Source organism: Python bivittatus, unplaced genomic scaffold (genome assembly GCF_059951505.1).
Source record: "Python bivittatus isolate LINGU-HERP-01145 unplaced genomic scaffold, Pbiv_v1 ctg000350_np1212, whole genome shotgun sequence".
Taxonomy (NCBI): domain Eukaryota; kingdom Metazoa; phylum Chordata; class Lepidosauria; order Squamata; family Pythonidae; genus Python; species Python bivittatus.
In genome coordinates this window covers 17,253,332-17,278,791 of record NW_028277074.1, presented here as the reverse complement: position 1 = coordinate 17,278,791, position 25,460 = coordinate 17,253,332, and the positions used below count along the sequence as shown (strand labels likewise).

The window sequence follows — 25,460 nt, the reverse complement described above, 5'->3', positions numbered from 1 at the left end:
TCCAAATTATTACTATCCTTGGTCCACTTTTCTTTAATCTAAAAAGTGTGCTGTTGAAGGTAGTCATGTGAAAGTGATTTTCCTAATTTTTAAATGATGCACGGACTTGCTGGGCTAAGAACCAAAGGATGAGTAGACTTAATGGAATTAGGCCTTTTACTGAAAATGGAGTTCTAAAATGCTTTGCATTGCAAGTTTGCTTTGGATCTCTCATGCTGTGGTTGCACATTTATGAATATGGCCTTAATTGTTTCCTTTTTTCTTTTTCTCATTAATCTTTGGATTTTGTGCAGTGTTTGGCAGGTGCTATCCATATTTTTTAATGTGATTTTTACCAACTCTTTCTGTTAACTACCACAGGTTTACACCCTACGAGTGGTATAACCCCCACCCATGCAACCCTGACTCAGATGTGGTGGAAAACAATTTTACTTTACTTAATAGTTTCTGGTTTGGAGTTGGAGCTCTCATGCAGCAAGGTACAGCGGTTACCCCTCATTCCTGCACACATTCCACAGTTTGATGGAGGTGCTGGTAAACTCCACCATTGGTAGCTATAGCAAAAACTCTTAAACCTGATTTGCAAGGAAGATACAATTACATACATTTATGTACTGACAATTTAAAAATGGGCTTTGGGGAGAATGAAGATGGAACCCTACTGAAAGACTTAGAAAGAACCATTCTTTTGAAAATACTTGTCAACTTCTGTTGCTTACCAAAACAGAATTAAGGACCTTTATGCATATTTTTAAAGACATTTCCCTCTTCTAAATGCATCCAACTGACACTCACAACCTCACAATTGCAGTTGATTCTGGAAATTGCACAAAAGGCTCATTTTGCAGTGAAATTAATAAGATGCCTTTGATGCTATATGGTATTCATTCTGAGACTTACAGTAAAGCATTTTTTGCCTCTATATGACATATGCATTTATCAAGTTTATGTTACTATGAATCCTTTTAAAACTGACTACACATTAAGCAAGTCATAAGAATAGGCAAATATTTTTAAAAGGTGTGCTAGTATAAAACTTGTTATAATCTGGAAGAAAATAAGCAATTTTTTCTTGTAGTCATCTCGCTTTTTTGCATACGTAGGAAGATACACATACCAAAGTATATTGTACGCACTTAGTAAGATAGGATGAGGAAATCTATTTTCATCCATTAGAGTAAGTTCTTTTTCTCACTTGGTGAATAAAGCACTAAGGTTTATCACTATTGGACAGGTTTACATCAATACCTCAGATACTTTGTATGTGAGAATGCCCCAAATTTGGTGTTCTTAATAACCTGCTTTTTTGGAGTTTACCATCATCCACAATGAACTGTGGGATGCCGTGTCTGCAAGTCACCACTACCTTGGATACATGACAGTCAGCCCCAACCAGACTCTGCTTGTCTTTGAAGAAGCATTAGAAATGAAAATAAAACTCAAAAATTTGTAAACTGAAGCAAACATTTCCATGTACAAACTTGTGGTACGAGTGGACTATAAGGGCAGCATCATTAACATGAAGAGTTTGAACAAAAGATGAATGGTTTTAACCTCTGCACCTGTTGGTATGCTCTTTTTTTTGTTAACAAAAGCTGCTTAATCAGAAGCACTGTTTATTAAATTATAAATTGTGATCATCAGACTTTCTCTTTTCTACAGAGGGTGAGCAAAGTCTGGATCAGGATTGGCTGTCATGTCTGCCAAAAGCAAACAAACAAAACAGACACTAGAGAGTCTTCAGCAAGTATTGGCACTCACTTGCAACATTTGTTTCCCCACCTTTCCTTAAGTTCTTAACCCAGGTCTTAACTCTCCCTTCTTTAAACATGCAATACAACTAGCGATTAATTTAAGTATGTAGAAAACAAAATAAACTAAAGTCCCCTGCTCACAAGTCTGTATAGCCACAGTGAAGTTATTCTGAAGTAATGAAGCCAGGAACTACTATGACTAAGTGAAGACTAAGGCTAATTCCATTTCTCTGGGAATAACCTCCTTGAATTCAGTGCACTTTAGATTTGAGTAAATGTGCTTACTCAAGTCAATATAGGAGTCAGTATTCAGGATGCAAATTAATCAGTGGGGTTATAAATTCCATTGAATGCAGTGGAGCTGTCTCTTAAGAAACAATGATCAGCCTGATAAGAAGAATAGGCTGATAAGTTTATTAGGCTCCGTAAGGTCCCATAAACATCAGACTCAGCAATTTTCTGCACATACACGACTATGCACATACAGAATATACAAATTGGTTTCATGTGTTTAGCAGATAAATAAATGACAAGAAAGTTGTATGTAGGAAATCTCAACCCACTTTCCCCATTAAATGAATTAGGAAGGCTACTCAACCTAACATTTGTAAGGATTAATTCATTTTTCAAAGGAATCTGCATTCTGCTCAAAATTAGGCATCTGTTGGTTTTGCGTTTAATAAAAACCAGGGAAATATTCTGTCAACCAACAGCATGGTTTCAGCTTTTATGTGGTTGAGGTGATTGTTCGTGGTATCTTCTGATACCTTGTATGGTTGCAACTTTTACCAGAAGCAAGCAGATGTCCAAATAAAATGCAGTCTTTCTTTTCACACCAGCAATGGATTTTTTTCTTATAAATCAAAGTGAATTTAAAATTAGCAAAAAGAATGTAAGAATCTCAAAACTCCTCAGTGTAGAATATCTATCTTAGAAGCAGAAATCTTATCATTTTGCCAAGTTGCAATAGTATGTTAAACATAATAAGCTACTGTATTATTATTTTTATAATCTATATAAATTAAATTGAGCTATTACAGCGACATCAATATAATTTATATTCATTTGCTGAGCTTTTAGTAAATAATGTTTCCACAAAGAACTGAATCAGCATTCTTTGGCTTGTAGTCTCATTAGACAAGCTGCATCTTCAAACTCTATGGGAGTATGTGTATTTGTGTGTGTGTGTGTGTGTGTGTGTGTGTGGTGAGAGGGATTTTGCTTATAGAATGCCAAGAAAAGAATTAAAATATTAGCATCAATGTAACATTTTTAAAGATAGTTCTGAATTTAACACAAAACTGGCTGAAATCCTAAATGTGCTTAGCATAGAAAAAGCCTACTAACTTGCTTTTGAGTAGACAGGAAGGATTGTTCTGTACAGCCAATATATAATTTGTACAGAATTAGTTATTCTAAATAGAGATAAACTCAACAAGGTAGTGATAATATCATAATTAATTAAGATAACCCAATAAAATTATTAATCCAGGCAGTCCAATGGCATTCAGCTAAGCATTGTATATTACATGCATTGGCTACACATATGACATAGTTTCTAGGGTTAATATATTAATTTTTAAATAATTATGCATCTGTTTTAAAGTATGACAAACATACAGGATGGAATTCATCTGTGCCTGTATGCCAGTAGTTCAAGCATTACTGTCAGAATAGATTTCCTTATTCCCGTAGCTTTTTAGACTATCTTCTGGAGAAAAAATTCAAGTGCCATCTGGAGGGAGAAATCCTATGGCATAAATAGAAGTCTCTTCACATTTGCAAGATCTAAACCATTGGTCACAATCTAAAGTTTAAAAAATACAGAGATATCCAATATCCTCTAGGAAGAAATTTGTCCAAATATTTCCCATAATTACTATAATTCTATTAATGTCTGTAGTAGAATAGAATAGAGGAAAATAGACCAGAGTAGGCTATCCACATTCTTTCAACCTATCAGAGCTAATTTCCATTGACTTCCTTATACATACCAATACAATTTACAGCTTTAAACCATATATAACACAAGATTTTATCTGAAAGCTCTAATTTGGAAAATGATTTGCTTTTTTACAATATCCAGTTTACAAACCAAGATATTTTCCACGACATAAATCATGCTTTTACCTTCCACATAATTGTTTTAGAATGTATAGCATCTCAATGCCAAAAATGTTTGGTAAACAAGTCAGATCAGCTAATTCACATGTATGGTCATAAAGAGTCTGACCACCTGCTGAGGTGTTATGAAGAGGAGGAAGTATAATCACTGGTACTCTTTCTAGCATCACTGGAAATGCAATAAATGCTTGAAGGATTTTTGATTCCCTTGATATCAGGGTTGCTCAGGTTTTTCTGCAGTTGCAATTAACAGACCAGAAATCATGCCTGATATTCAGTTCACAACTCCAGATGCAGCTTGAATTGTGTTGTTTCATCTGAGTGATATGTTGCAGAGTGATTTTCATCATATGGAACAGGGAGGTGGGGAACAAATAAGAGAAAGTGAAAGACCATTTAAAGGCAGCGTTAGCAGCTTCAACTGATTGATTTGCTTATACTCATGCCTAATATCCAATTTTTAAGAACCCATTTCTGGTACAAAAACAATTGTTTTGAGTGCAAAACACTTCCAAATGATGTTAACTGCCCATTTCAAACTCGAAACAGATGTCTTGCACAATAGTTCAGGCTTGGGGCAGTGTGTCTTGAATTCAGAACATTTTTCATACCTCGAGTTTGCATTGATATTAAGTGAATATTCACTTTCAATAAAATAGACAAGGTCAGAGGAAGTACAGGGCAATTAGGAGAGATTGCAAAAGAACATTTTGGAGATGCTTGAGTAATCCATAGCTTATAGTAAACTGAACATTTATTGAAAATGTTATGTTTTCTGACAACAAACATATGATGAGGTTCTCCCCAAATGTTTACATACAGAAGAATTTCTCACTTCATCTTAATGGGGGGGGGGGGGGAGTGTTAGCAATATGAATATTCAGAACCAATGTGGCTATCAGATGCTCTTATCTGGGGGAGAATAGGGCCTTAACAATTAAGTAATATGCAATTATCCATTTAGTTTCCTGAACTTGTTATAACTAATGTTGTTTGTCTATTAGTGTTATCTCCAGCACGTTAATAATACAATAATAGAGACTGCATCATCTTGCAGATGTGGCTTATATTTATTTGAATTGTCCTGGTATCTCAACTATATACTTAAAATGCCCTTTATGTTTTCTCCCCTTCCTTTTATGTGTGTCCTATTGATATTACTGAAATAAGCCTAATTTTTCATATGATTTTGAGAAATTCAGGTAAAGAGAAAGTAATATAGCACAAGATTGAAAGTTCTTACATCCTGATCCTGGTCCTATTTATTACAGCAATATCAATAAAACTTACCTCCAGATAAGCATATCCATCATCATAGTTCAGTTGTTTTTCTTGAAAAAGCAATTAAGTGACATATTAATTATTAAGAAAAAAAAGTGTCGATTTGTTTGTCGAGTAGCACTGCATACATCTTATGAAAAGTACTTCCTGTGTCTATTATTACTCTATACATCTAGGATTAGTGCATCAAATCATTTTTATTTTGTTATTCATAACATGGCATGTTTCTGAAAGTAACATTCCATAGCATGACCTTGAAACTTCTTTTCATTCTATTGTAATACAATTGTTTTAATGGTATTACACAGGATCAGAGCTGATGCCAAAAGCTCTTTCCACCAGAATAGTAGGAGGAATATGGTGGTTTTTTACCTTAATCATAATATCATCCTACACTGCTAATTTGGCTGCTTTCTTAACCGTTGAGAGGATGGAATCACCTATTGATTCAGCAGATGATTTAGCAAAACAAACTAAGATAGAATATGGAGCTGTTAGAGATGGATCAACCATGACATTTTTCAAGGTAAGATGCTATGAAAACTTTTTGTTATCTGAAATGTTAAGATCTTTTAATGCTATGTAATACTATTAAATAGTACATTTGGATGGAGAAAACAGATTACTTACCCTGGTAAGTCAAAATTGGATATACATATAGAAATTGTGGCTGTTTGATCTAAACTTCAGACTAAAAGTGCTTACTCAAAGTTATGCTACTCAACCTTCAAGGAAAATTCCAACTCTCTCCCTTGCCCCATCTCAATAGGTAATAAATCCAATATCAGTTTGGGATTTAAGCCACAGTTTGAAAAATAGCCAAACTGAGCTTGAATAAGTTGTTTGTAAAAAATACATATCAATATGATGTCACAGTTAAATTACATTTGGCCAACAGTTCTTTAAAATGTACAGTGATGCATTATCTCAGTTGATTTTAATATTTCTGTGTTTGCAGCTTATACAATATGGCCTAATATTGTCACAATACTAAATACACTTAGAAATATGTAATCTGGCTAAGATAATCCAAATAAGGATTACAAAATCATTACAAAACAGATGCACTTTCCAAATTTTAGATCCAGGCCCTGAGAAATGTACATATAACCACAAAAACAGCAATAAAAACATAAAAAGTAGCAATAAAAACATAAAAAGTAGCAATAAAACATGACAAACATTTGTCTTAAGGCAAGCTTTGTAATATGTAATAATGGAAAACAAGGCCAAAAACAGAAATTGGAAATTCTTTTATACACACACACACCCACACACCCCCATACATGCACATAGACATATACATGCACACAAACACACACATGCACACACACACAATTTTTTATTAGGAATTTTGATTATAATAGTAAAATCTAATGCAAACTAAACTTAAAGAAAAGAAAATAGAAAGATGGAGTAAAAAGTCCCAGAAAAGAGAGAGAAGCAAGAGAAAAGCAAGACTATAATAAAGAAAGAGAATAGAAATATATAAAGAAGTGACTTCCAACCTTCATCACAGCAAGTATAAACAAATTTAGTGACTCTTCACCCCCTCTGTGGTTACAAACATTTACTTGTTCATCCCCTATACCATCTCTTATCTATAAACAAATCCATAAAACGTCATCTTTTCAGTCCTGGTGTCAGCAGAAAGTCCATAAAGTATTGCCAGAAGTAACAACATATCATGATTTAACCTTGATCCAATAAACCAACTTTATATTCCTTCCTTTTAGTTCTAACAGTCTTAATCTTTAGTTCATTCAAATATTGTTGTAGGATTTGATTTCTTTTCATTTCTTCTTTGTCCCATCACAGCGTTCTTCAAGGCTTTAACAAGCCTCTTTTGTAAATCCAATAGGAAAAAATGATCAAGGTAACTCTCTTGGTTTGTCATTTGTATTTTCCTTTTAAATTTTAAAACCACTTCTGGGGAGGTATGGCAAACTTTCAGTTTACGTTCAAAAATTGCTCATTAACTACTTCTAAACTATTAGAGATCTTTGGAATGATGAGTTTGAAAGCGTCAGGTGAGACTGCCTTCAATCCTGAATGAAATAAATTTTTAACCATAAGCTTAAGAATTTAAAGAATCTGAAATAAACAGCAAAAAGCTAAATAAGATTTTGATCTTAGAAAGTTATCAACAGACTAAGGGTCCAGATAAAATTGGAATGTTGAAACTTTTACAATAAGATTTTGGAATTAATTATAAAGAAGGAACAGCTTATTGTGGGAAATAGATTTTGTTTTGGTTTTTACAGGACATAACAAAAATAAGCAGTTTCATGATTTCAAAAACTGGACACTAGAAAGGACTAAAGTTTTTTGGTAGAGGAAAGATTTATAAGCCTGTAAAATTTTGCAAAATGTTATAACAATAAAAATACTGAAGGAGACTTTTGAAGAATGGAATCAGAAAACAGTAGCCACAATATCAACAATGCCAGTAATGATGCCTACTTCTATGGATAGATTATGTCCAAAAGATGTTATTGAAGATAGGACAGATCTAGAACAAATTTTATCTGACAAAATAGATTTGGTATTGAAAATGGATTTACAACTGACAGGCCAAGAGAATAACTTAGACAAGGATGTTTCACTGGATCTACAAAATAAACTAGCTGAGGTTTTAACATTTTAAAAGAAATTGGAACTTCTTGAATATGATCAAAAGAATTCTTAGGACTGTGGACTATAGGTAATATGTGAATCCCACTTTTCAACCAAAGTGTTCAGAATTTTAGGCAACTGCACAATTCTTGACCAACATAGTTCTTAACTAAAAATGTGGACATTTTCAAGTGAAGAGTCAGCTATTCTAACAAAGGATTACATTTATGTATATCACTCTTATTAACTGTTTGGATTTAACTTAACATGCTGTTAAATGAAATTAAAATTTGTTGTCATGTTTTATGGGTTAGAATTACATGCAAACTGGGCCACAGTGCCCTGTTCAACAAACCCTAGTTAAATTTGAATCTGCCAATACATTTTAAGTCAAAAGCATGAATTGCAGACATATCACTCAGACCGATAAGGAAGCCTTTTAATGATAAGCAAAGCATAATACTGATCTTGTAGCAAAAGCTTCAGATCAGAGTTGCTTGCTAGTTTTATCAACTTGGAAATGATATACCTGCTGCTGTCTATATATTTCTTTTGTGTCTTGGCCCTCATTTTTCCATTGTTTACTTACTTTATTTCAATTTGTGTTTCATCCTTGACTCAACCAAGTGTGACAATAATTTACTTTGGTAGATGAGCAGGAACTTGTAGAGCTGTCAAGTTGGACACATTAATTTATTTTAAGAGATCCCAATTCAAACCAATTATCTGTTTTTTCCAGTTCATCCTCCAACAGAGATATCCAATAAAATTACAACTTTTCTTTCTTTCTTTCTTTCTTTCTTTCTTTCTTTCTTTCTTTCTTTCTTTCTTTCTTTCTTTCTTTCTTTCTTTCTTCCTTCCTTCCTTCCTTCCTTCCTTCCTTCCTTCCTTCCTTCCTTCCTTCCTTCCTTCCTTCCTTCCTTCCTTCCTTTTTTGCCAGTGTGCTATCCCACCTACCAACATTTCTGGATTTGTCTACCTTACCTCAAAATTAATTAAACTCATGAAGTATTTTGATATGTCTACAGTACTAACATATTTTATTCAGGAATAATAAATGTAACATAGTTCACAGGGTTTGCTTTGAGTTTGGTTTGATTCTCTGGGCCTTATACTAAAGCTATGAAAAAAGCATGCACACACAAACACAGAAAAGACACACACATGCATGGAGCAGTTGGTAATCTGAGGAAAGGCAGACTGGAACATATGCAAGTAATTATAGTTATCCAGGTCCCCACTGTGGGATTTCTGCATGATATAGAGACAAAGCTAACCTTTAGGAAGTTATCACGCAAAAGAAGCTATGGCAGATTGGCAAGATTATCAGAATTTGGAAAGACATATTCTTCTGATCCTTCCATGATATTCTGATAACAAATATTTCTATTTTTGTGGTTGAAAGTTTGATATTTTAAATGCTTCACTCCCATGGTGGCAAAGGAGTGCTTTGTTTAAACATGGAATTAATGAAATGGATTGGCTTTCTAGAAAAACAGTTTCAAATCTGAGTAGAAGATTGATTTTCACAATCATAAAATCTCTGGTCAAAAATAGAGATTTACAGACTTCCTCTTGCTAAGCTAGCCATGTGTCAGCATTATCTGTATAAGAGAAAGCTTTTTAGCACAACTGCAGTGATTTGCAAAGCTTGTAAATAGTCTGCTCAGGGATGCAGCACCCACTGTCAATCCAATAATAAAGGAAGAAATCCACCAGATGAATGATTTCAAGTAGATTTTCAGAGTTTAACATATGGCTGATAGTCCATATTGTTCTTCATTGGGGAAGACATTGTCTCTCTGCCCTAGTTTCTTGTTTCTAAGAATTGACTCATGAGTACTTATTTATCAGCAATGCTGTTGAGCATAAAGGCTCAGTTCTGGCCTTTTGTTATTTATCTATCACTAGTTATTATTTAATTATCAGTCTTCACTGTATGTTGTTCTGTGTGTGTGTCTGCTTTGTTGATTTATGGTATTATGTGATAATATGGTGACAGAAGTGCTTGTTATAAATTCTGCCTATACAAAAGAAACTTGACATTTAAGTCAAGATTAACTTTATTAAGATAACATAATAAAAGTTAAAATACAGTAAACTCTACAGCTAAGTGACATAAATATTGATCATTCCAGTAGCAAATCTCTGCCTTGGGAACTTCCTTTATTTGTAAAAAGACTTCATGTCTCAGACTTAAGTGGCTATTTCTATTAATAAGTTACTTAAAGATAATGTGAACAGATGGAAATATTTCTTCACATTATATTGATGGTTTGAAATACAAGCATCAACAGATAAGAATATTTATAGCATCCTAGAGCCTTGTACTGTGCACACTTCTGTGTTCATTATTTTTTAAAGATTTTTTTATCCTGCCTTTATTATTTTTATAAATAACTCAAAGCAGTGAACGTACCTAATACTCCTTTCTTCTCCTATTTTCCCCACAACAACAACCCTATAAGATGAGTTGGGCTGAGATAGAGTGACTAGCCCAAAGTCACCCAGCTGGCTTTCACACCTAAGGCGGGACTAGAACCCTCAGTCTCCTGGTTTCTACCAATTCACATTAATTCTTGCAAGTAGTTGCATTCTTCACTGATGCATGAGCCAAGTGATCCACCACTAAGAGATGTTGTGGTTAAGTGTGGTGGGTCACACCCCCTTCCCCGCAGAGGAGGCGATGCCCAGAACGATAGGAAAGACTGACCAAGCACAACTGGGTTTCACTGCATTCAGGAATGTATTTATTTAATCTTTGAACATTTGCAGATAGGACCACAATGTTTTTCCTATGCTTGACTAGCACATAGTTCTGTTTCTAGCAATGAAAGGAAAAACAGAATTAAAGCCATATTCTCTCTCATTATTCCAAAGCCACATTTCAGTTTTTATTGTCAGGCTTGAACCTTACTAAAGCTTACCAGACACTCAGCATGGCACAGCTAGAAAATAAACTTTATTGTCTGCTAGGATGATGTTTGTTGTTGACATAACTAACAATTGGAACTCTAGCTCCCAATCTAACTCCCATATATCTTTTGTATATCTTCTTTTAAATATTGACAACAATCTGTAAAACATACAGACTTACTTTTAAGGATAATACACTCTACCATGTATTGCCCTTACCAAGCAGAGAAAAATCACACTAAATGCACACCTCAGTAAGGATATTAGAAGCCACATGAGCAATATATTGGCTGATGGAAATTCATTATATGCAAAGAGGCTGTCCACAGAGCTAAATTTAGTAGAAATCATTTGAAGACAACAGGATTTTTTTTTTTTTCCTGAGGTCCAAAAGGGGAAACGTCATCCTGGAATGCTTAGCAATTGACATTCATGAACAGTACTGATTTCTGTTGCCTATAATTTCTCTCCTTAGAAATCCAAAATATCAACATATGAGAAAATGTGGGCATTTATGAGCAGCAGGCAGCAGACGGCTCTGGTGAAGAACAATGATGAAGGCATCCAGCGCGTGCTCACTACTGATTATGCTCTGCTGATGGAATCAACCAGTATAGAATATGTCACTCAGAGAAACTGCAATCTCACTCAGATTGGGGGACTCATTGATTCAAAAGGTTATGGTGTAGGAACTCCCATTGGTAAGAAATGTGATAAATATAATCACTGATAGGTAGCTGATGGTAAGCACTTTAGAATACTTTTTAATCTAAAACATGTTCTACTTAACAAGAGGTTGACAAGAGTTTTGTGGGTTGAGGAGCAGGAAAAATTGCATTATGTCCTATAAATAAATGCAGATACGTCCCACACAGTATATGCTACCTTTTGACTTGTTTCAATCAATTAATCAAAAGAGGTTAAAGCACTTTCATTGCTGCTATTTTTATCTCTGGTTCTTTAAAATCTATTTTATCTTATTTTTTTCTTTATTTTAAGAAGTACAGAACACAAGCAAAGTATCAAGATACACAACAATAACTAAACTAAATAATCCATAAAAATAAAAATGATTTTAAAAAAGAAAAGGGGAAAAAAGGAAAACAAAAAATTCTACCATATATATTAAACTTATAGTCACTGCTTTATAAGAAATAGCATATAATACTATAATATAATCAAATACAAAATATGATTGTAAAATATCATAAAATCTGTGCCAGAGTTGAACATAGTACTTCATCCTCTGAGTAGTAGAAACTATTGCCTTTTCCAGGATATGTAAATCACACATTTCCAAATGCCAATCCTCAATATCTAGAAAAATATCACTTTTCCAATTTCTCAATATTTTCTTTTTACCATCTCCATTCACATTCCCAATACATGGTACAACAATAATTCCTCATAGACATTCAGATTCCAGAGCTTTGGTATATTATTCAATGTCAGATTAACATCATTAACATTTAAAGATTTCCCCCTAAAGAGAGAGAGAGAAAGAGAGAGAGAGAGAAAGAGAGACATTAAAATATTTCAGAAAAGTGTCAAGAATTCACAGGACCATATCATTTGGGTGACTGAACCCTCAATTGTTTAATAATAACAACAACAACAACAACAATAATAACAATAATAATAATAATTATTATTATTATTTAAACTTGTATGCCACCTGACTCTCAACTATGATTTTTTTATATCTCCAACATAGAAAATCTTTTTTTTAACTGTATTGACATTTTCTGTCAATACATTTTTTTAACTGTATTGACATTTTCTAAAAAACAATAATAAAAGACAAAACAAACTAAACTCAGAAAGAAAAAGAACAAGAACAAAAGAAAGAATAGAAAATGCAAGAAAAGAAAAAAGAGAAAAAAGAGAAAGGAAAGAAGAAAAAATAAAAAAGAGAAAAGAAATATTTGAAGAAGTGACTTCTGACCTTTATCACAAGTACAAACAAACTTCTTTACCCCTTATAAGGTTATATGCAAGTATCTCTTCTTCCCATAACTCTTCCTTTATCTATATGCAAATCCATTAATCATTAACATTTCAATCTTGATGTCAGCAAAAAGTCCATAAAGGGTTCCCAGAACTTTATAGAAACATATCTTATTTTAAACTTGGCCAAACAAACCAACTTTGTATCCTTTTTGCTTCTAACAATCTTGATCTTTAATTCATTCAGATGTTATCATAGCATTTGAGCTCTCTTCAGTTTTTCTTGTTCCCATCTCAAGGCTTCTTCGAGACTTTAGCAAACCTCTTTTGTAAATCCAGTAAGGGGTCATTATCCAGGTCACTCTCTTGGCTTATCATTTGTATTTCTACTTTAACTGTAATCTCTGCCTTATAATCTACATTTTTTTTTTATTTTCCAGTATTTCAACAATCTCTAGATATTCTAATATTTCTGCATCAGATGAAGTTTGTTTCAGCTCTTTATCCTGCAGATCTTCCAGGGTATTCTCTTTCATATCTGTCATTTCTTCTTTAATATCTTTTGGAAATAATCTATTCATATAAGCAGACATCATTGCTGACATTATAGCTGCTAGTTTTTGTCCCCATTCTTCAAGTATCATCTGAGGTATTTCAAATGTCATACCATTTTCTGTCACTTTCTCCCAATGCTGATCAAAGACAAAAGGCAAGGGGGGGGGCCCTCTCTTTCTCTTTCTCTCTCTCTCTCTCTCTCTTCTTTTTCCTTTTATGCCTGGAATCTTTAGTCCCCTCTAGTGTCCAATATCTGAAATCATAAAATCTAGAATTTCTGTTATGATTTAAGGTAGACTAAACAATTTAGTTCCCATGAAGGTGCTATTTATTTATAAAATTATTTCCAGAATCTTATAGCAAAAGTCCTAATATTCCAAATTCATCTGGTCCCTTAATTCATTTATAATTTCTTGAATTAAAGTCTTACTCAGCTTTTTGCTGTTTATTTCAAATTCTTTAAATTCTTAAATTTATAGTTACTTTTTCTTTTATTCTGGAATGAAGGTAACTCACCAGGTGACTGCAAACTTGTTGTTTTGAGGATCTCTATTAGCCTTAAGATAGTTAAATAGGTAATTTCTGAAAGTGATTAGAAAAATGAGGTTAGTGAGCTTGTTATCCTTAAAAAGGTTCTGCTGCAGTTGAGAGCATGATGACTTTTTTGTCTCCCAGTACTCAAACCTGTGGGAAACCACTGTCCTGCAGTCTCCTCATGAAGAACAGCCATCCAGAGCACAAATGAGGGATCTCCTGTCCTCTCCTTATCTGGGGAGGTTCTGTGGAACTGGTCCACTTGCCAGTCCTTTGTTGTGGCTGTGATGTCATTTCCATTCATTTGTAGATGTGCTAGCTCACCATTCCTCATCTAGAAGTCAGTATCTCCAACAGAGAAAATCTGATGTCCCTGCTTTTGAGTCTATTCTTTGGGGAGTCTAATACAATCTAAATATGGTTTTTTGATGAATCAGCTTTAAACTTAAACCCATCAATACCATTTAAACATTCTTAAGAACATGAAGCCATTGATGGGGTATTACTGGAGATTCCAATTCTGTGGTTCATGTTTGATCTATTCTAGTACTATCCACTTTAAAAAATATCCTCAAACTTTTAATAAATATATGTTGAGAGTTTAATTTCCATCATGGATCTCTTACCTGCTCACATTGGGCAGTTAAAACATGCTTAAGTTGGAAATACTGCCAAGTTGGAAGTACTGTGAACTACAAAGACCAAATTCAATTTGAAGTCAGAAAAAAATCCTCAAAACAATCATTACACAGTAATTGATTTAAAGTCACTATCCCAGATTCTGCCAATACATACATAATCTGTTTGTGAGAAAGCATTTTTTTTAAACCAGCCACTCTGGAGAAGAAACAACTAATTATGTTTCTGTAAGACTCTTAAGTGGAGAACAAATTTTGAAATAGCTAACTCTGGCTTTATCTTGGACTGTTATGCTTTACTTTCATCTGTTCTAAATCTGCATATTTGTAAATAAATTACAAAATTGGTTTATTGATAAATGAACCAAATGTTACAAGACACCAATAATCTTTCACTATTCCAAAAGGAAGCAATCCTTATTCAATGCTATAACCCTGAAGTACCTTACTGCTTGCAGCCCAGAGTCAGTGTTGAGTTGGGTGGGTTTATAATCTAAACTATAAACAAATAAACAAACAAACAAATTTGGGTTTTTTGTAGCTATGTAACTGTTTTTCACCATGATCTTATATAGCCTGATATAATCAAGGTTGTTTGTTCCCTTTTCTTCAGGATCTCCTTATAGAGACAAAATCACCATTGCCATTCTCCAGTTACAAGAGGAAGGAAAGTTGCACATGATGAAGGAAAAGTGGTGGCGAGGCAATGGTTGTCCAGAGGAGGAAAGCAAAGAAGCTAGTGCCCTTGGCGTGGAAAACATTGGGGGCATTTTCATAGTGCTTGCAGCAGGACTAGTTCTTTCTGTGTTTGTAGCTATTGGAGAATTTTTTTACAAATCAAGGAAAAATAGTGATATTGAACAGGTAAGTCCAGCTGAGCTCAATCTGGGCAATACCTTGGCATAAAAGTATGGGATCCAATCAAGGCACACAAAACTCACCTCTGCCTTATTATTGAGTTCTGGAAGAGCTGCCTTCTGCAGATCTGGCCTAAAGCATTTTGTCCTAAGAAGATAAGTGAAATAGCTAATGATTAACTTTTTTTTACTTTTTATGAGCTGTTCTGCCCAATAGTAGGCTTTTCCTAATGGTAGGATCAGCCCTATGCAATAGGTTCTGCCTAGGGATACAGACGGTTCTCTAAGGCTATAACTGTCAGCAAAGTCAATGTGTTGTTACATCATCATCATTATAATAACACTGTTAATCTCAATAAGACCTTTCTATCTAGTGCAACGAAAGAGTACAGTTTATGCTCTTCATCTGCAGGAGCACACTGGATAATAATTAAGGGCAACTGAATAGAAGTGATGGATTTCAATGGAATTGAAGTGAGGATATGGTTGGCACATTTATCAGCCTCTTCTGTATAAATGTTTTGGCATTATCTGTGTGAGGCAGAAAAAGGGGATAGGACTGTGGTATTTCAACAAAGCATTCCAAGGTGTGCTATGCAACAAATGATTTTGTTAGGAAAAAAGGACACAAGCATAATCTTTACCAATACACTCCAAACCATTCTTTGTACAAACAAAAGTATAATTTAAATAGGTAAGATGACACATAGGAATTATGCTCCCAATGGGCTATTTCCTCCAACACTGGACTTGCAACTTAAGTTGGAAGAGAGACAAACCAGGAGGCTGATCTCTGTACAGTCTTCACTTATTGTCCAAGTGATTGATGCAAGGGGGTGGGGGATTTCAACATGTAGAGAATGAAGGCTTAAACCTCATCATCTTTGTTCACTGAAATGGTGGAATGGAAAAAAACTCTATGTATGTGAGAGAGAATGCAATGAATATGTAATCTATGCAATGAATGCAATGAATATGTAGTCTATGATAATATGGGTCCCTATGTGCATGTGTATGCATGAGGTGAATTAGTATGTGTGAGTGCAGCCCCCAATCATATAACAACTATGTTTGACCAAACCCTGCTGGAAGACACCATGATTTACAGCAGGGTACACATATGTCCAGTATTCCTTTGCAACCCCTAAATCCCATTTGGCTCTTTTTATTATTTTTGAGGTGGGGAAGTTAAGGGGCAAACTGACTACCTTAAACTTTGCAAAGGATTAAGTATCTCTTAATCCTCCCCCTTCCCAGAAAAAAGCCTCCTGGTCCTGGCTATTTTGAGGTTGTGACCCTCAACATGCAAAGCTTGGTGTGGCCCTCAAAACAAATAGAAGTGATATACTCTATATATGTTTCTGTACATAAGTACTTGTTATCATTGCAGTTATCTGTTATTTTTCCACTTACATGTTGGGGTTGGCTTGGATCTCTGCTGTTAAAACATTGCTACAAACCTGTATGAGGTACAAGAAAGTTACCCAATTAATAGCCTAGAGCAGATAGTGATCAATATTAAAGCAAAATGGACAAGAATATCGTGTACATGTATCCCTGAGAAAACAGATTGATTCCTGTCAGCCTTTAAAGAATGAAAAAGGAAAATACAAATTCTTCAAGCAAGTTTTAATAAAAGTTATGAGAAATATGAATGGTAGAGTTGTCATACATTGCTAATTTTAACATATTAACACATTTGATATAATACAGTAAAATATGCATATGTGTATTCTACAGAATTCAAATTATTACTGCATACATTTGACAATTTTCATTTTCCATAAGTATGTTGTCTTATAGTTTTGGTATCGTTCTCTCAAAAATTTTGTTACATTGGTTAATATTTTTATCTTTCTTTTTCTTCCTTCTTTTCCTTTCTGCATGCAACAAGGCCTTTTGTTTCTTTTATGGACAGCAGTGTAAACAAACTCATCCATCCAACTCTACTTCTGGAACTACCTTATCTACAGAGTTAGACTGTGGCAAATTAATTCGGGAAGAACAAGGGATTCGAACACAACCCTCAATTCATACTGTATAGTTACAGTAAAGGAAAGGTGTGTTTAGCTAAGAGCAAATTCCTTCAACAACATACATTAAGGGGGGAAAACCTGGGATCAAAATAACTTATTTCTTCATGTACCCAAGGATGTTTTGGGTTAGTATTTCCAATAGCAGCTAACACGCGAAATGGCTTAAGAGGAAGAGCTAAAACTGTTGGTTAACCCTTCAGTTGGTTTGAGAATAAATGTAGGTAAAGGCCTTATAAATTCCACTCCATAGTATAGTAGAATGTTATGAATATAGTATGACAAGAAATTGTTTATAGGAGATCAGCAATATCTGCAGGTTTGGGGTAGGAGAGGAATTAAAAAGAATCAAGATAGCAGTTGTGACAATGTGATCAAAGCCCACCCCTTTGTGCATGCAACATTGATGCAAGCACAAAACGAGTGGGGTTTTGATCATGCTGCGGCAACCACCATCTTGAAGTTTTGACCTCCATGGCCCCCAGATACTTCTGCAGAGGATAGTTAGGTCTTTCATGGAAATGCCAAATCATTCCCCAAATGGAAAGGGTCCATGCAGAACAAGTATGCGTGTGCGTGGATATTCTGAAGCTCTCTGAATTTAAAAAACTGATACAGATCAGATAGATTCCTCATTGTAAAGCAGTGCATGGGCACAAGTTCACTTTATCATTTATTTAGCCAAGTGGACAGAAATACTAATCCTGTTCCATTGTTCCAGTGGGAATGCTCATTCCTCTTGGCACTGCAGGACTTGGAAGAGTTACCTATCTTGCTGTATGCATCTGTATTTCCATTGGGATCAGTAACTTTTTTGGATTATTTTTGTATGATTCATCTTTTTCAGATATGAATAATTTGCTTTCATTTCACTTCCCACGTGGAATTAATTAAAATCATACTTTTCCTTTGGAATAACCTAAAAGTGAGGTTTTAAAATATTTCTTTATCTTTAGCTATAAGTTAATGAAGTTCTTCCTTTTTCAAACAAGAGCCTGAAGGAACCTGTTAATATTACAGCCTGTTAATGGTCCCAGGGATATTTGCAGTAATGGGGAGGGGGGGAAATCATAGTTATCTAATCCAAATATATTACACTGTTTATAAGACAGGGAATAATTAAAATAAGCTTGATAACCCAGGAATTAATTGTGTATCTAAACTCTCTACAGTGAATCTCATAACCTACTCTATTTTTATACTATTGTCCATTCTTACGTTCTGCTTCAACGCATTTTGGCAAAAACCTACTATTTCTGGTCCTGTGATAAGGCCTTGCAAACATGGTTTAAGATATATACCTCCCCTACAACCTAGCTGAGGAAGCTATTTTATAGAATCAGGCTTCTATGCACAGAATCTTTAATGAGATGCTGGAGCACATCAATAACTTGGTGCTGCGTACAGCTTTCTCTTCTCTGAGCCAGGATCTGAGAGCTTGGAGATTTATGTTTAAAAATCCAAAATCACAGCTGTTAGGTAACTAAGTTTATGATGGCACTGTACAACTAGTGATTGAGTATGTTGTGGCCAATACATATGGTTTCTTTTTGCCTATAATGTCTGTTTCAAACTGGGTGTTTAGCAAAGCCCTAAGAACAAAATAAAAATATTATTTAAAAAGATTCTTCCAGACAGGCAACATTAAAACAAACTGAACCGCAGCAGATAGGCTATGTCTCCTCTTGCCTTTTGCCCAGCTTCTTCATGTTGCACTTGACTTTGTTTTAAACCAGGAACTCTCATTTTTCCATAGTGAGAATTATAGCAGAAATGGCTCTATGTGAGATTGTGTTGCACTGGATAGTGTGGCAATCCTTGACTCACTCACCTTCTAACTCCCAATACCATGGTCTGGTGGCAGGAAAAGAAGATTGGGTACAGCGGCCACAGTAGACAGTAGAAGTGGGTTGGCGGCTTAATGTCTTGGAGAATAAAAATAAATTTAAAAGGTTATATTGTGTAAAGAGGAAAAGGGATTTATCTTGTGGTACAAAATTGTGGGAGTGGGGCAGAAGTCCTCATTGGCTGGCTGGCATGGCATGACTGGTCATCAATTATTGAGGAAGTGCAGTAGATTCTCAAAGAAGTAGACATGCCCATTCCAATAGCATTGTAAATAGTATGCTTAACTTGTCAATCAGCTTGACTCTTGCTTTGTGAAATAAGGTGATAGGAAGCCACCAAAACTTTCATTCAGAGTCATTTTAGGTATAAAAGTGCTCAGATACGAAACTGTTTAGATACTTATACTCCAATTCTCTTCATATGAATATGAATGTAACAGCTTAAGGTAGTTCAGATTATAATTAGGTTCTTTAATTTGTTAATTTTTTATAAATGAAATAATATTCTAAAAGTGTTATTGTTTGAGTCTCCAGATTCAGTCACCTAATGCTCTTCATTCTTTGTATGCCATTTTTCTTTTTATCTAAACTATTTGATGAAATGTGTTAACTTACGCTTAACATTTTTACACTAAGTTTCTGTATTAGCTTCATGTTTCTTATCTTAACTATTCTAAATGACAACCACTATTCAGAAAATGAAGGTGTATGGTTAAGTCATAATCTTATTTTATATTTTTTAATCTTTTCTATAAACTCAATAAAAAATTGTGGATGAAGAATTACTTTTTTGCATGGTTTTATATACATGATTTTATATATATACAGCTATCACTCATGATCTGACCGGCTAGATCATTAAACTTATTTCTTACATATTTCTGCAGCCTTCCCCAACCTTTGGGTCTCCAGATATGTCAGACCACAATTATCAATTTCCAAGAAAGCACAGGCATTGCTATAGGTAAAGATTAGAATATCTGGGTGCTTCTTACTCACTTGTTTTCTTGTTGCTTCCATTCCCCTGACGTGAATATTTTAGGGGAACTACATTTTTATATTCTTATGTGTTAAGAATATTGTCTTACTATGTGATGCTAACAGATCCCCTAATAAACTTCACATTATTAGATTATTTTCTTGGGAAGACGACCTTTATCAAGAACAATAAGGATTTTTTAAAACTTCTTCATGCAGATTTCTACCTTCACAGACAATGGCTTCTGTGCAGAAGTTACAACAGAAACATGAAAAACTGGCTTGCTACCCTGACAAGCAGAAACTCTCCAGAGTGCTTTTTATCTCTACTTTCAGTTGCCAGGGGTTGAATTTGGGACCTACTGCATGCAAAGCATGTTGAGTACTACTGAGTAAAGGTGTTTTCTTGAAGATAAATATGAGAATCTTCTAGTCATATGTACTGTATGCCTCCTTGATTGTCTGCCATAGGCTGTAATTCAAAATGCCTTTTTTTCCTATTCCAGTCGTCAAAAACAGGTCATACTGCAGGCTGTTTTTGGAACAACAAAACCCAGTTTCAGTAAAACAGATGGAAGAAGGGAAAAAACAAATTCCCTATTGGCTGAGAATAAGTCTTGACACTTGGCCTGTTTAATTATTACCTTTTCAGTTCCTTTCCTACAATATATTCTCTTTGTTACAAGACAATAATTGATCATGGCTTTTTACGTTTAAAAAGTGGTATGGAAAATTAAGGTATATGGTTTAAAGTCTCATATTATAGTTCACATCTTGTTTTGTTTACTTATAGCTATTCCTCTGGTTAAGATACAGATGTATCTCAAAGTTGCTCTTCAAAATGTTTCAACTTGAAACTGACTCCCAATTTGTTTATCAAAGAAAAAAGAATGTTTTATATTCTGTAGCATGACACAGATTTAAATGGGGGGGGGGGGGACTGCTTTCCACCCCGCTATATTTCTGTTGCTTTGGCCTTAAGTAGTCTTACATCAATATAGTTAATTTAATTTAACTCAAGGTTCTATTGCTTTGATGTTTTTGTTTCATTTATATAGGTTTTGTGGAGTCCTTGGGGTTCTCTGAGCTTAGTTGTTTTCTTGCAAACATTTCGTTACCTGGCTAGGTAACATCTTCAGTGCTAGAATGGAGTGGGGTTTGTTCTCTGTTTATGTACAGTAGTTTGCCCTGTCAGTGTTGGTGGTCGGTGTTTTCTTTCTTTCTTTCTTTCTTTCTTTCTTTCTTTCTTTCTTTCTTTCTTTCTTTCTTTCTTTCTTTCTTTCTTTCTTTCTTTCTTTCTTTCTTTCTTTCTTTCTTTCTTTCTTTCTTTCTTGGTAGTTCCTTGATTAGGGTATTGTTTACTGCTTGATTGTCTGGTGTTAATCTTGGTGTTAATCTCTGCTTATCTGGATGATGATTGCTGGTAAGGAGATATTCTGATCTTTTGTTTCCTTTTTATTGCCTGTTTTGAATAGTGTGTAGATGTGGTTTATCTCTATGTGTCTGTTGATGGCTGCCTTGTCTGAATACCAAGCTTCCAGGAATTCTCTCACATTTTTGGATTTAGCTTGGTCTAAGATGCTGACGGTTTCCCAGTTGAAACTATGGTTAAGTCTGTCCATGTGTTGTGAGATTAAGGAGTTTTCATCGTAGTCTTCTGACTGCTTGTTAGTGTTCATGGATGTACTCTGCTAGCCTTCTGCCTGTCTGTCCTACATAGTGGTTGTTACAGTCCTTATACTGTATGTTGTAGATTATTCCTGTTTTTCCTTCTTGGGCTGCTGGGTCTTTTGGTTTACTTAAGATGTTTCGGAGGGCTTTAGTTGGTTTGTGTGCTACAGAGATGCCATGTGGTTGTAATAGTCTGTTGGTTGTTTCTGAGACGTTTCTGAAGTATGGCAGTGTTATTCTTTTCATAACTTGTGTTGGTTGTGTTGTAGTAGGTTGAGTGGTCAGGCACTTTTTGATAAAGTTGTGTGGATATCCATTTTGTTGGAAGATGTTGTATAGGTGGTCTGTTTCTTTTTTCTGCTGTTCTGGGTTGCTGCAGTGTGTTTGCACTCATTCGAATAATGTTCTTACACAGCTCCTGCGTAAGAGGAGTAGCCCCCGCTCTTTGGAACATTCTGCCCCCAGAGGTGCGATTGGCCACCTCACTCCTGGCCTTCCGAAGGGCTTTGAAGACTCGGTTCTGTCACTTGGCCTGGGGTGGGGAGGGAATACTTCAAGCATGGGAATGGCTAGCTCCATAGAGACCTGCTGTCTTCAGCCCCAGATTCTTCATCTTCTTGGACTCTTCTTTTCCTCTTTTTTAGTAATGTTTTTTAAATGTTGATGTTTTATGTATTTATATATATTTATGGTTTTAATGTTTTGTGTGAGTCACCAAGAGTCCCCCATTGGTGGGAGACGGGCAGGGGAGAAATTTAATAAATAAAATAAAAATAAAATAAAATTTCATCTTCATCTATTTGTACATCTTTGATATTCTAGAGGCACTGTGGTGGGGAGTTGATAGGATATTCACTCCTCTCTGTGAGATGTCCAAGCTTTTTTGTCAGTTTTTTTGCTATGTTGTAAGTTGGAGTCCCTGGTAATGATACAATTGGGTGGAGAGGTATGTCAAGCTTGTGTATTTTTGGTCATCCATAGAAATGTTGGACGATAGGTCCACTGCTTTTCATCTGCCACTATTCTCTTGTGATATGTCCTTTCTTGGTTAGGTCATTAAGGGTTCTCTTGATCAGGTTGCCTAGTTTCTGTATTGGGTTGGTGGTAACTGGGATGTAAGTTTCTTTGTCCTCCAATAATTTTTTGGCTTTTTGTGTGTATTGTGATTTATCCATGGTAACTGTGGTTTGACCTTTTTCTGCTGGAGGATAATGATGGTTTGGTTCTTCTTTAGGTTTTTGAGGGCTGCTCTGTTCTCTGCTTTGAGTTGGTGCTGATTCTGTGTTCTTCTGATCTGTGGTATGATTACCTGCCTTACGTTTTCTTGGGTCTCTGTGTTAAGTCTTGTGGTTTTAAATGCTGCTTCTAAGGCTGCACAGAATTCTAGCTGATTAGCATTGTCCATGTTATAGTTGAGGCCTTTCTGGAGAATATTGTGTTCTGCAGTGGATAGTGGTTGGCTGGACATGTTGATTACCCATTTGGGTTCAGTTTCTGGGGTTTAGTTTGAGCAATTTAGTTTAAAGTTTTGTTTTTATATAGGTTTTATTTATTTTTTACTATACATTCTGAGACCTATTGCCATAGTAGGCCTAATACTAGGTAGAAAAAAAATTAATTTAGCTGTTCTGAAAGTCATCTCAGTGAGAGCTGTTGAAGGCTGAAGAAAGGACTCTGACTATATTTTCGATCCAAAAATATACAATCAGCCAGCAACAGTACAGACAATTATCAAGTAGTGAACAGATATCAGGGTTTTCTGCAACCCCCAAAAATGGTAATTTGTATTTAAGAGGAGTTTCTTTTATTGACATCAATGAACAAATTAATCAACATTAGATTCATAATTCACTTCCACAAGATATGACAGTGATTGTTGTCACATTTACAGCTAGATTTAAATTCTATAAAATATATGATGGAAATCTGTTGTTAACTCAAATAAATTTAACTTTCTCTCCTATCTTTTATCAGTGTCTTTCTTTTAATGCCATAATGGAGGAACTTGGAATTTCACTCAAACATCAGAAGAAATTAAAGAAAAGATCAAGAACTAAAGGGCGTACATCTTTCACAAATATCCTTACATGTCATCAGAGACGGACTCTGAGAAAAGAAACCATGGCTTGAATGAATGCAATTTTCCCTGTAGGAGATATCAGGATAAAAGGCAAAAACAAACCTTGCTGCCTACTTATGAAAAGAACATTATTTTATTTCATAGCATAATTTTGTTCTTTTTAATCCAGAGGAAATACAACAGATTCAGTGTTGACATATGACTGATAGACTACTAATCACCCCGAAAGCATTTTCATTCTTACTTTTGAAATAATACTCACCTATTTTGCATTCCTTTACTCTTCCCTATTCTTTGCTGTATGTGCTTTATAAATGAATAAAAAGAAAAATTTTTGAGGACCGGACTATGGATTTTTTCATATCAGAAGTCATCAACTATTTATTTCAATGACCATACAAATATATGAAACTATTTTCACATATAAGTATGCCTGCATACCCACCTACTCCCATTAGCAATATTTTTTAAATACATTCTAGTGGTAACTTAAATCAGGTTAGTTCAATGCTTCCAAGACTTATTATTATTATTGTTGTAGGTTACACAGTCAGCCAATTGTTTAGACTGGATTTGGCATTTTTATCCACCCATCGAGTCCTTCCCAAGGAACTGGGATAGGCTGATGTTGCTGTTTAATGGTGCTAAAGGTATTGTCACAGGATGTAAGCTGTTTCAAGTAAAACTGCCTTTTGCAATTGACTGATGGTGATTTTATCAATGCTGATGGTCTTCAAGAGGTGCTCCAGATGTTTTGGGATTGCACCTATAAGGTGCCTATAACTATTGGTACTATATTTGCTTTCTTTTGCCATAGTCATTCTATTTCTATTATTGTTGGTTGCATAGTCAGCCAGATGTTTAGACTGGATTTGGCATATTATTTAGGGTTGCCCACTCTAGCAGACTCTGGACAGTTTACAAAATCAAACAAATAGTAAAAACAGTTAAAAACACAAAACAACACAGGCAGCTCAGACAAAAGCAACCATAACTATAACAAGAAACCATAACAGGGCTCCACAAACACATTAACCCCAGGCCTGGGACCAGAGCCAGGTCTTACAGGTTTTCGGGACTTCCAGGAGAGAGGTTGAGGTCTATATGTCTGGGGGATGCTCTTCCATAACAGAGATGGTATACTTCTTTGGTCCTGCAAGATGACAGCATTTAAATGAGGGGACCCGGAGTGCAACCACTCTGCCAGAATGTACAGAGAGCAGAAGAAATAATTGGAGATAAGTGGCCCTTCACATACCAGGCTTTAGGTCATGAATCATCATCATCATCATCATCATCATCATCATCATCATCATCATCATCATCTATTAAATTTATATGCTGCCTGACTCCCAGTGGCTCTGGGTGGTTTACAGGTAAAAACTAGCATTTTTAATTGTACCTGGAAGCTGACTGGCAACCAATGCAGCTTGCATAGCATCAGTGACACATGGACATAACAAAAAGCGCCATTACTGCTCACACTGCTGCATTTTGAACCAGTTGTAGCCTCTGGATGGTCTTCAAGGGCAGTCCCATGTAGAGTGCATTGCAATAATACAATAATCACCATGTAGAGACCACCGCCATAATCCAATCTGTGAAGTAATCAGGGCCTGAGTAACTGTC

General features: G+C 35.1%; 1 protein-coding gene across 1 annotated transcript in view; it reads left to right on the top strand.

Annotated features, from left to right (window-relative positions):
* Nucleotides 1-24,113, top strand: part of GRIK1 (glutamate ionotropic receptor kainate type subunit 1) — a 183,468-nt gene extending 159,355 nt beyond the window's left edge. The window contains exons 14-18 of the mRNA XM_088144448.1: nt 361-479; nt 5,468-5,685; nt 11,167-11,392; nt 14,979-15,229; nt 23,726-24,113. Coding sequence (XP_088000574.1) covers nt 361-479; nt 5,468-5,685; nt 11,167-11,392; nt 14,979-15,229; nt 23,726-23,881 — 970 coding nt within the window. The 3' untranslated portion in view covers nt 23,882-24,113. The remainder of the gene's footprint in view (nt 1-360; nt 480-5,467; nt 5,686-11,166; nt 11,393-14,978; nt 15,230-23,725) is intronic.
* Nucleotides 24,114-25,460: the final 1,347 nt, after the last annotated feature.